Source organism: Vanellus vanellus (genome assembly GCF_965231255.1).
Source record: "Vanellus vanellus genome assembly, chromosome: 2".
In the NCBI taxonomy this organism is placed as follows: domain Eukaryota; kingdom Metazoa; phylum Chordata; class Aves; order Charadriiformes; family Charadriidae; genus Vanellus; species Vanellus vanellus.
In genome coordinates this window covers 157,197,652-157,208,892 of record NC_138906.1, presented here as the reverse complement: position 1 = coordinate 157,208,892, position 11,241 = coordinate 157,197,652, and the positions used below count along the sequence as shown (strand labels likewise).

Below are 11,241 nucleotides of genomic sequence, written 5' to 3'. Positions count from 1 at the left end.
TTATGCAAACAGGTTAGCTTTGTGGAGGCATCTCCAGGGTGAGCTTAACCCTGTCCTGTTTGGTTCCTCTTGTCTAAGTCTTACAGGTCTGTAAATGTTCATGTTGTTATACAGAACTGCGGAGTTATCGGCCACGTAGTGCGGCTGATAGTAGTTAGCCTGGATGGCCTTCTGTGGCGGTGGGGGTGTGAATGAGACATAGCTGTGGAAGGAATTAACTCTATGGAGAGGTGACTGGGGGGTGAAGTTGCTGCTGAACATGAGAGTTTTTGGGGCTTGCTTGCTCTGGTGGTTGCTGCCAGCTGAGAGGCTGCTGAAGGGATCGGAAAGAGTGTTAGCACTTTCCTCGTTGCTGTCGGGGAGGCTGCGCTGGGGGGCCCAGCTCTTGCTGAACAGGAAGGGCATGGTGCGCGGTGGAGACTTGGGTCCCCTCACGGGCTTGGACAGTGCATAAAGGTGTCGGAACTCTTCATCAAACAGCTCCACAACTTGACCCGTGAACTTGGAGAGGAGGTTGCGGTGAACCTGGCCGCATAACCATGTGAAGCTGGAAGGAGAAACAAGGTAAGGGTTAGCGTTAAAGTCAGCCATTAGGAACTGGTGATCCCCGCAGGGGTGGTGCGAAAGGCAAATGTGTTTTACTGCTGAAGCTTCTTGTCTAAATACAGGATGAAGATGGTGTCGCAGTTGAATTTCAGGTCAGTTCACATCAGTGCTCTTTGACTTGGATCAAGCTTTATTATTGCAGCTGCCTCTAAAACCTTCAAGAAACCTCGTGAAGTTATACAACCTCAGTGTATGGTGGCAGTGGTGATCCAGATTCACTGCAGGACTAAATGTCAGATACGATATCCAAGGTTTGGGTGTCTGGTCCATGGAAAGGAGTTTAGACCCCTCTTTTGGGTACCTCTCTTCCATGCACAATGCTTCAATTCAGGTCTTACCATGTCTTGTCTGCGCACACATAAATTGTACCTTCCCTACAGTATGCTGTGCCGGTTGGCAACTCTCGGCCCCTCAAAACTGACATTAGAAAAAGACTACTGAAAAATAACCATCCTTTATTGTCATTTTGCCACACTTTTTCTGCATTGGTCAAGAGAAAAACATAAAACCTCAGTCTCCCTGTCACATCCCACTCCCACAAAACAAACCACCACACCTGACAAATGATTATTTTCTTCACTACAGAGAAAATGAAATGATAAATACTTCCTACAGCCTTTACAAAACTAAAAATACTACTTTGCTATAAAGTAAGGGAGAAACACTGCAATAGTTTTCATTCTGGTAGTCCAGAAACACATTTTAGTATACCCCATAGCTTTTAAATGATTCTTCTTTATGTACTTCCCCAGTCCACCTGGCAAACATAAATTTGCGCTCTTCTTCGAAACCACAAGCCAGCTTGATTGCTCTGTGCAGGTTGCTTTGTTTGAGCAGCAGCAGCATCAACAAAATGAGCATAGTTGAGAGAATGAAATGTAATTACTTCCTGAGCTGCTGGGGCTTGAGCTGCGCAGCAGAGGACACAGAGCAGCCTCAGATTTGAACCCGAGGTTATTCTGTGTTGGCAAAGCTCTGCCCCGGTTATTCCTGCGTGACTTTATTAGCTACGCTGGATTTGCACAAGGATTGCTGAAAGCCAGATTTGGCTGTAGGTGTGTGCACTTTAAATCTTGTTCTTGTCATGTTTTGACAAAGCTCCTGTGAAACTCAGTGGGACTGACAGCCTGAGCTGGTGCTGAGGGAATAAAGACAGACGATTTACATCTGCCCATTCAGAGCATTCTTAAAGAGGGCTGGGTTTGGGGCATACAGGGGTTTTATACTGTTGCTTCAGGAGCAAGGGGAGGAATGAAGAAATCACTAGTTCAATGCCACCGGGCAACCGTACAATATATAATGTACGTTTTATGGTTGGACCTGAAGATACAGAGTAAGTTACTAGAATACACGTACTTCTCGTCTGCTTTGTTCAAATCATTCTAAATATGGACAAGACCTTGGGAGTCGAGGTAAACAGCCCAGCAAGCTGACTCTCTGCTGTGTGGGTAACATCTGCTGTGCTAGCTCAACATTGCCTTTATTCACTAAGAAGCACTCTCTAAACCTTTGCATGTCCTTCATCTAGCTGCTAAGGAGATAATAAGCCAGGAACAAATACAAAAACACACACAATTAGTCTGGGATATCTACGCTGAAGGTTACAAACTCATGAAAGGGCTGAGCTTCGGAGTGGCAGGTTTATACTTTATGTTCTAGAAATATATCTAGTTTATAAAAGAAAATTTAAAGAGAAATAAAAATCAATTACGCTTATAAATGGATTTTCAAAGCCCCCAAAAATCAGAGGAAAAAACTGTTGCACTGTTTTGATAATTTACTCCCACATGTAACTTCGTGGAGTACCTGACGGTTTTTGGCTCATTGATCTTATCTGTAACCCTTGTAAGCAGAGAAAGTTGAATCCAATTAACAGCCCAAAGATTCTCCATGGATTGACTGCAAATGGGTCAGCTGTAAAGTAACAAGGTGACACCTTCATGATTTTAGAAAAACATTTGTGGATTTTGTGTAGTGAGTCACAGCAATTTACATTCTGTGCACTTTGCTGAAGAACAAAGCAGAAACTTCACAGGTTTTCATTGGCTTCATTCTAAAAGGAAACGCATTGTTTAGGTTTTAGGCCCTGTTTTGCTCCTTCGTTTACAATTCCAAGTGCTCTTTTGGGAAAGGCTCAGAGAAGTCTGTTGTCACTATCTGCCCAGAGGGATCATTTTTCTACCAGGCCTCTTTGAGTGAAGCACATCAGAAAGAAGAGAAAGCACAAAGAAGTACTGCCTAGCTTAGGGCCAAAGCTGTATCGCAAATTCAGTCATTAATAGATACTTTTCAGCGTCTTTCCATGGCTCTGTCCCAAAACCTATGTCCTGTTCTGGATCCTCTCATTTATGATTGTCTGAATTAAAACCTACCTCTCCTGTCCAATCTTTATGTGCATTGAACTTGTTTTATTCTGAGCGTACCCTCTGCATTACTGCAGCTGCAGTTCATTAGGAGTGCTCTCATCCCTTGTGTTTACAGCGCTACAGTACCACGCAGCATTACACACACTTAATCTGAAAGAGGACTGGGTTTTTCAGCTGAGCTCAGGTTTGAATTAACCTACACGCTAGTGTTGCCTGCTGGTGGGATAACCTCTGCGTGAGAAACCTGCCCCACCTGAACCAATGCTCTCAGCAAAGCACCCCAGTGTTAGATGTTAGACACTGGCTCTGAAGAGGCCAGTGGCTTTCAGAGTGGCAGCCAGGGAGGTACTCGGCTGCCCCTGAGGATCAGGGTCTATGCTTTCTGCTATTTTCATTTTGCCTTCTTTAGAAGCACTGAGTTCATGCACTACCTATCTTCAAATTAGTTTTAAAAAAAAAAAGGAATGACATAGTTATCACAGGATGGGGTAGAGTAACACAGAGACAGCAAAAAGAAATACTGCATCCTAACGTCACACCATAGACATTGGCAATAAACATTGAGAGGAAAACTGTAACTTAAAACACTTACTCATGCCTGCACTTGTGCAGACACATCGCTGGAACAGCCTTCAGAAGCTTCTCAGCTCTGGTCTGCCCCGTGCAGCAGGACCATGCTTACCCACACTGACCCAAGCAATGGCTTTTCAACATGGTTTTAAAAACCATTCCAGAGCAGGAGATGCTACAGTCTCGGTGGTTGTTCCTTTGCCTCTAACTAGTTGCCAGCTTCAGTCCTCTTCATTGTCCATTAGGCAAATATATTTTGTCTCCAAACACCTTGGGTAGAAACAGTGAGCCAGGGTCCCTTTTAGTGCAATATGTCCTGAAGGGCTATTTTATTTCCTCAGCCTGTTCCCCCACAGCTATAACGGTCACGCAGAGCACAGCACTAAGGTGAAACTTGCTGTTGTATTAGTTTTAAGATCTTTTGTATTAGTCTTAAGATCTATTCCAATTTGATTTCCAACAAATGCATTGCAGAACAGTTTGAGTCTGTTTTACTCAACATCATTCTTGTTTATACCTGCAGAGGTTGGTGGATAAGGTTTAGGGATAAAAGAAAACTTTCAGATTAATAAAGTGAGAGCTAGCAAGCCTACAGAAATGCCATGTATTGATAGCCAGCTATAACCCACGTGAATCTGCAAACTGGTGCTGAGCACGCTGAAGTTAAATAGTGTATAATTTGTTCTTCACCACCCTCTCTGCTTGCTTGCTGGATAGGGGATTATGCAGTTTGACAAAGCTCTTCAGGTTAGAAGATACTGCAACAGCAGTAGAAAATGACAGAAGTAACCCTGCACAGGACTTCGAGGGTTTTTCTTTTCTTTTCTTTTTTTTTTTAAGGATTGAAAGGAGAAGCCCAAAAGAATCTTCTTCATAGAATCATAGAATGGTTTAGGTTGGAAAGGACCTTGAAGATCATCGGGTTCCAACCCCCCTGCCATAGGCAGGGACACCTCTCACTAGACCGGGCTGCCCAAGGCCAATAGACCTTGTTCTGTCCCTCTTCTCCCACACATCCTTCACTTCTACTCTGTATATAAATCTGCTGTTGCATTTCCAAACATCTTTGGCAAGGGATTTAAAAAAAAACTGAAAGAACAAGAAAACCACAGAGTGAACAACCAAAAAACCCCACTGAGTGTTCGCTCATTTTTGTCTTTTGGAAACTGAATGAAAACTGGATGCCTGCCTCTGTGGACAGCTGAGCTCCTGCAGCCTCTGCTAACCCCATGTATTCACTTTTGTCATCCTTACTATGGTTATGTCATCTTCCCGGTGGCACAGTGTTATCAGACTAGAGGCATTTAAGCTTCCAAAACATAAACTGGGATTAAGAAAAATAATCTCATCCTTTTAATTAAATAATCACCTCTTGTCTTTCTGTATCTGGTTCTCAGATCCACTTGGTCAGTTGTGAAGCTTACCTATGTAGCCATGAGGTTTAGGAACTTTATTTATTTGATGCAAGCTTGGAGTCTCCTGAAAATTCCCTGACTGAAGGATCTTGGATCTTAATTAAAAACCCAATTGCTGAGATGCTACATCCTCTGCCTGAAATAATTATAGCAGCATAAAAGTGGACACTTACAGACTCAGCTCACACCAAAAAAAAAAGGAAAAAAAAAGGGAAGGTACAACAGGCACATAGACACATACCGCCTACCTGTTAATGAAACACAAGAAAAAATAGTAAGTCTCTGAAGTATTTCTGTTTTACCTTTAATCACTAAACTTGTCATATGGAGAACAAATCCTCAGATAAGCTGAGTGACATATGCTACATTAAGGGATCCCGAGGGAGATGGAAATGTATCGTGTGTCATGATCACAGCATCTCAGGACGCAAACAATGAGGAAACCATAATATTAAGCTACACACATTTCTAGTTCTGCTCCAGGGCTGCACTGGCAAAGTTGCTTACCTTAGTTTCTGAATGTTAAAATTAAATATCATGTTCCATAAAGAACTAACATCAGCTTTAAAGCAAGTTAAATGGATTATTGAAAAATGGCACGTATTTGAACACGAGGGGGGTTTGTTCAAAAAAACTCAACAGTCCAAGAATTTCCATAGCACTTTTTTTGTGAAGTAATATTAAAAACCATAAAAGAGCACCTAGACATGAACTGCCATGGCTTATCTCACCTGTAAGATCCAGAGAGCACGTATCTCCAGTCAGAGATAAGAAATTTTTCTTGTATTTGTCCTGAAAATTTCCTGCCTGATTTGGCACAGTAAACCTCTCCTGTAACACTGCGGACTGAAATATTCTGTAAATTAAAAAAAAAAAAAAAAAAGGAATTCATTAATTATGTTTTTATTATTAAAAATAAGAAGGAGAGGGCCCTTTCCCTCCACTGCCTTTAGCTCTTCTTCACTTTCCCAATGTCTGTTATGATTTTGTCATGGACTCTCCAGTGTTATAATTGAAGGTTTGGGGCTAGAGGAAACCTCGCCAAGCTCTTTCAGCTGTCACAGGGTTACTTGTTTCAATGGGGATATAAACCTGCATGGAAATTCACAGAGCTGTGCTATGTAACAGTAACAGATAGTACCCCAATTGAAATGAGTATGAGAGGGGTCCATAGCTGAGAGCAGTCTGATACCTCTGCTGAGACCCCAGCAACAATTTGCTCTAGCCATATGCTCTCTTGATTTACGTTGGCTACGGTACAATACATCAGGGCAAAACCTCTGCTCTTCCAATCCACCTGGGCCTGCAAGGACACACATGCTGCTCTCCTGGTGCAGCCCAGATGAATGCTGTTCTGCAGGATCAGATGCAAGTGCATGTGTGAGTGGAGAAGCAGGTCAATGTGGCCTATGCGATGCTCTGCACTGTCCTTGTACCTGAGCAAATGCATTTCAGGCAGGCCAGGCACCCAGACCTGACTGCAGAATCAAGGCCTTAGTAACTGAGTGGCACTGGGCATTTGGCTTGGCTCATACATTGTCGAAGCTTGTGCATTGTAGCAGCATACTTACAATACATAGTACAGGCTTGTTCTTCCTTAGGAGTGGGGGTTTACAGACATGCAAACACTGTTATGAGTGTGTTTTATTAATTTCAGTTTCTCTGCATGTTTGGGGTGGAATTCAACTGTTGAAACACAAGTGTCTGGTGCACATAAGAGGCCCTCAGGTCTCCTGCCTGCCCTCCAGAAGGCCGCTGCCTCTGCGGTATCAGCCATCCCCACAAAGATGGCACAGGTGCCCTACAGCATCTCAAGCAACAACTGAAATGGTCCCTAGGAGGTTATTTTTAAGGTCAGTTCCCTCTGGCAAGAGATGATTTTATTGCGGCCTTCCAGTACCTAAAGGGGGCCTACAGGAGAGCTGGGGAAGAACTTTTTACTAGGGCATGTAGGGATAGGACAAGAGGGAACGGCTTTAAACTAGAAGAGGGCAGGTTCAGATTAAACATTAGGAAGAAGTTTTTCACTTTGAGGGTGGTAAGGCACTGGAACAGGTTGCTCAGAGAGGTTGTTGAGGCCCCATCCTTGGAGGTGTTCAAGGCCAGGCTGGACGTGGCCTTGGGCAACCTGGTCTAGTGGGAGGTATCCCTGTCTACGGCAGGGGGATTGGAACTCGATGATCTTCAAGGTCCTGTCCAACCCTACACCATTCTATGATTCTATGATTCTATGAAGGCAGACTAAGCTAACAGCCAGCTAAATTTGAGGCATTATCTTTAAAACAGAGCTTTAACATGTTTTATTAGAAACCACCAAGTGCAACCAAGGTACTGCCATGCAAAAGAATTTTGTGCACCTGCTACCCACAGCTGGCAGACCACAGCTGCTGCAGAGTTATTAAACAGAAGAGTAGTTGTAATGCTTATGTTAGACAACTCTACCAGGGGACTTGAGCTCTGTTTCAAGGCTTCAGGGTCCAGATTAGTTTCATCTAAGGACCTAATGGAAATGCCTTAACTTTCCATAACATCCATGGGGAAATGTAGGCATCATCAGAGAGGAAGTAGGTGCGCTATGCTATCTCTGGAAAGCTCTTGCTCCCTTTTGATTACAAGGTGGACTGAACCTAGCATAACCATGCTTCTAGCTGAGTGCCTAAAGTTAGGCAGACGAATGTGAGCCTAAGAGTTTCACAGAGCCACAGTACCTTGAAGAGATCCTCAGCAATTTGCAACTTATCACACATTTCTGAGAAGAGATTTATATTGCCGTGATCAAGTAACAGGTAGACAAACACCATGCGCTTGTTAGCTGCCTCCAGGAGGTCACAAAGAATCTCAGTGTCTGTGAACACATCCATCACGATAGCTAGCACCTAGAGGAAAAAAGCAGAGGCATTACCAGAGTCAATTTACATAACTTAAGGTTGCCTTTGAGGCCTCTGAAATGTAGTTTATTTGTCTTAAAAAAATATTCCAACAAACACAAATCTTGGGAGGTATAGGTGGATATTTCTTCTGGTTTTCTCCTTAAGTCCCTGAATCAGTAAATCGATGAGACATGTTGCCTCATTGTTTTATTGCTCATATAAAGCCAGTATAACACGCAACATAGGCACTTCAGTTAAGCTCTTTTAATCATAAAACACAAGATGACCCACAAATTTGTAGCACTAGGAGATATATTGAAGCTCTAATCGAAGAATAATAAGGATGTAGCCAAAATAAGAGACCATAGTCCTTGCCAAATGCTGACTAGCTTTTGTAAGTCACGTACATTTAGCAAGACTCACTGGATGATGCTTTACACCTGGAACAGTCCTGGTTTTAAATCCTCCCTCTGTCATTGGTGGTGGGGCAACAGACTGCAACAGCTCCATATTTTTTTTTTTTAATAATTATTTATAAACTAATTGTTTCAATTTAACCATACATCCATGCTTCCCCATCCACAACTGGCAGGACAGTGTGTAAAAGTCTCAGGACTGGGCATAAAAGCCCCCAGAGCTACTTAAATTCACAGCCTCCAGCCAGTGCAGATCAAGGGAACTGTAAATGTGATATAAAACCAATTCTATACTCTAGCCCCTAGGCTCAGCATTGGGCACAGCCTCATGGAAGTGCTGGTCTTCGTTGATGTCTGCTATTGTCCATGGAAAGGATCATCTCCACAGGGCAATTCTGCCCAACTAATACCTGACTTATCTGCAGAAGGTGCCTATTTCTCCATTGACTAGAAAGGGAACCCTTGATAATTGCACTCACAGGATATCATCTTCAATCAAAACAAACTCTACAGTACCTTTGCAGATCCGTCTTACTAATTGCTTCCAACTTGCACTGAATCTTACTCTAAAGCCTGTGCCCACACATGCCAGCAAGCTTTTTCCCTTTGCCACCACGAGGAAATCCGACAAGACCAAGCACATCCTGTGTGGCCAGCATCCTGTTCAGGCAAGCCAAATTATTCATGGAGTAGAGAGGATCCCACACCTTCCTCCTGCTGCCAAAGCATGGTGCTTCAGAAAGGACCTTGCCAGTGCTAGGTAAGTAGCACAATTACATCCAATATCTCACATCCGCACTTACTGGTAACTCACCTTGTCTTCTTAAATAGCACAATACTGCATCCAGCCTCACTGTAGCTCCAGACCACTCTCTCTAGTACTGCTTTTTCACCAGCTGTTCCCAATTTGTATTTCTGCACCTGACTTTCCTCTCTTACTTCCAGTACTTCTCGCTTCTTTTGACTAAATGTCATTTTATTATTTGTGCCTATTCCACAAATGCTTTAAGATTATAGTACTGCTTGCCAACCCCGTGCAGTTTGCCATCATCCACAGTCTTTGTTCTGTTAAGTTGTTAATGGATATATCAAATACTAGGCTATCCAGGATGGACCCTTATCAGATACTAATTAATAAACACTGCCATTGGAAAACTGTACTCAAAAAGCAGTTGCCAAATTCATACGGTGAGTAAGTGTTACTCCAGCACCCCCTTGTAATTTAAATTAGATGGTTAAGAAGGTCACGTGAACTATGGATTTATATTACCTTGCCTATTTTTTTCCATACCAGTCTTATCCTCTTGGGACAGAAAATTGGCCTGGGTTGATACTTTACCTGATGCTTATTTTATTATTCCAGAGACATTTCTTCTGTTACTGTACATATCTGATGCCGCAAACTTAAAATGACTGATCTCTAATTCCCCTGATATGCTGAGCACTTGTAGCCTTTGACAAGGCAGTTGCCAACAGGGATTCTTCTCCCCTGCCATTACACTCAGCGTTATCAGACCCAGCACTTGCCCTTGCAGGAGAATAATAAAGCCAAACTCTGTAATCCCCATGAGCTCCGCAGCCTGTGCCGGACAGCAGGCACTACAGCCTGGTTTTGCTCCTGACCATTACCCTGTGAAACTGCAAGTGGCATATCGAGTTTATGCAAGGGGAAAACTCCCAGATGATGGTAAACACGGCACTGAAATGTCCAATATTTTTTTCCAAGAAAACAGGAGAGCTGCCAGAACACACATGACGGGCTTTTTGTCCCCCTTCAGTTGCGCAGCCTCTGGTTTCTCAGCACGTGGGCAGCCTGGCTTGTGGCTGGCACCTCTATGCGGCCCCTCTGCCACCTGTCTGTTGTCGGGGGCATCATCTGCACCTTTCCCACGTGCCAACTTACACTGCAGAGTCTCTGTATGGAGCCCAAGTGGTATTTTTAGTGACACTGACAACGTATTAGGGATGAAAGGTCTTTTTTTCTGAATAATTTCCATCCTCTGGGGACAGCTGCTGGCACACCAGACACACATGCCCTTCTCTGGGCTCCCCCTTCACCCACACCTCCCACGAATCCCCTAGAACAATTGCTAATGGCTCAGAGCTCGCTTTAGCTTAATTCTCATTACTAGACATCCACAAGAAGGGACAGAGCTCAGTTGCCCTATCTACAGCACATTTGCTCCACCAGGTTAATGGGAGTTTAAAAGAAGAGGGAATGCTTTTTTTTTGTCACCAACATAAAAAGGTGTTGGTGTGAGTAAAAAAAAACAAAACAAAAGCACTGTCTGTGTTCAACACTTTCTAGAGCAAAACTTCACTGCAACGCACAAGGCTGGCTCAGATCAAACACCGTGTTTACCTGATCTTTTTAAGAACAGGAAGACAACCGAATGCAGAGGAAACAGCAATTCTCTCCCCATACCTGAGTGGTCTTGTTGATGTACCGGCGTATGATGTCTCTAATGTTGCTGTTCTTCTCTGTTTGGAAATACACAGTAGCGGTGGATTTTTCCTTTAAATAGGGCTTCTCTGCTGTAATCCATGTGTGCAGCAGGGCTGGCTCACTGCTGTCAGAAATGGTGGGGAAGTAGGTCCCTGAAGGGAGCGACCTGGCGTCGTTCTGCTTCGACGCAGCTGCCCCGTCGGTGGCCAGGGACTCCTGCGCATAATAGGACTCCCTCGCGTTATCCTTGATGTACTGAGCTTCCACCGAGGAGAGAAAATCCACCTCGCCCTCTTTGCTTAAAGTTTCCAGGTAGGAGTCTGTCCCACCGTCCAGGAAGGCATCAGTGGCCAACCTTATGCTTTCGTTGTGGCTGAAATCCGCTTTTGTCAACTTTGGGGACTGGTTCTTGATATCCTCCAGCCTCTTCCTTATCTTGCCCATGTGTCTGGAGTGGCTCATGGCTCTGTGTCGCAGCAGTCGATCTGCCGGGCAGGCACCATGCATATGCGCGGCGCAGGCAGCGCAATCGTCCTTGTTTGGAGACTGCAT

General features: G+C 43.9%; 1 protein-coding gene across 1 annotated transcript; it reads right to left on the bottom strand.

Annotated features, from left to right (window-relative positions):
- On the bottom strand, nucleotides 1-11,241 carry FAM83A (family with sequence similarity 83 member A; the record flags this gene model as incomplete). The annotated part of the gene is made up of 4 exons (XM_082478945.1): nucleotides 1-547; nucleotides 5,689-5,813; nucleotides 7,666-7,833; nucleotides 10,669-11,241. 4 exons carry the CDS (start codon nucleotides 11,239-11,241, stop codon nucleotides 1-3), a joined length of 1,413 nt encoding a protein of 470 aa, XP_082335071.1.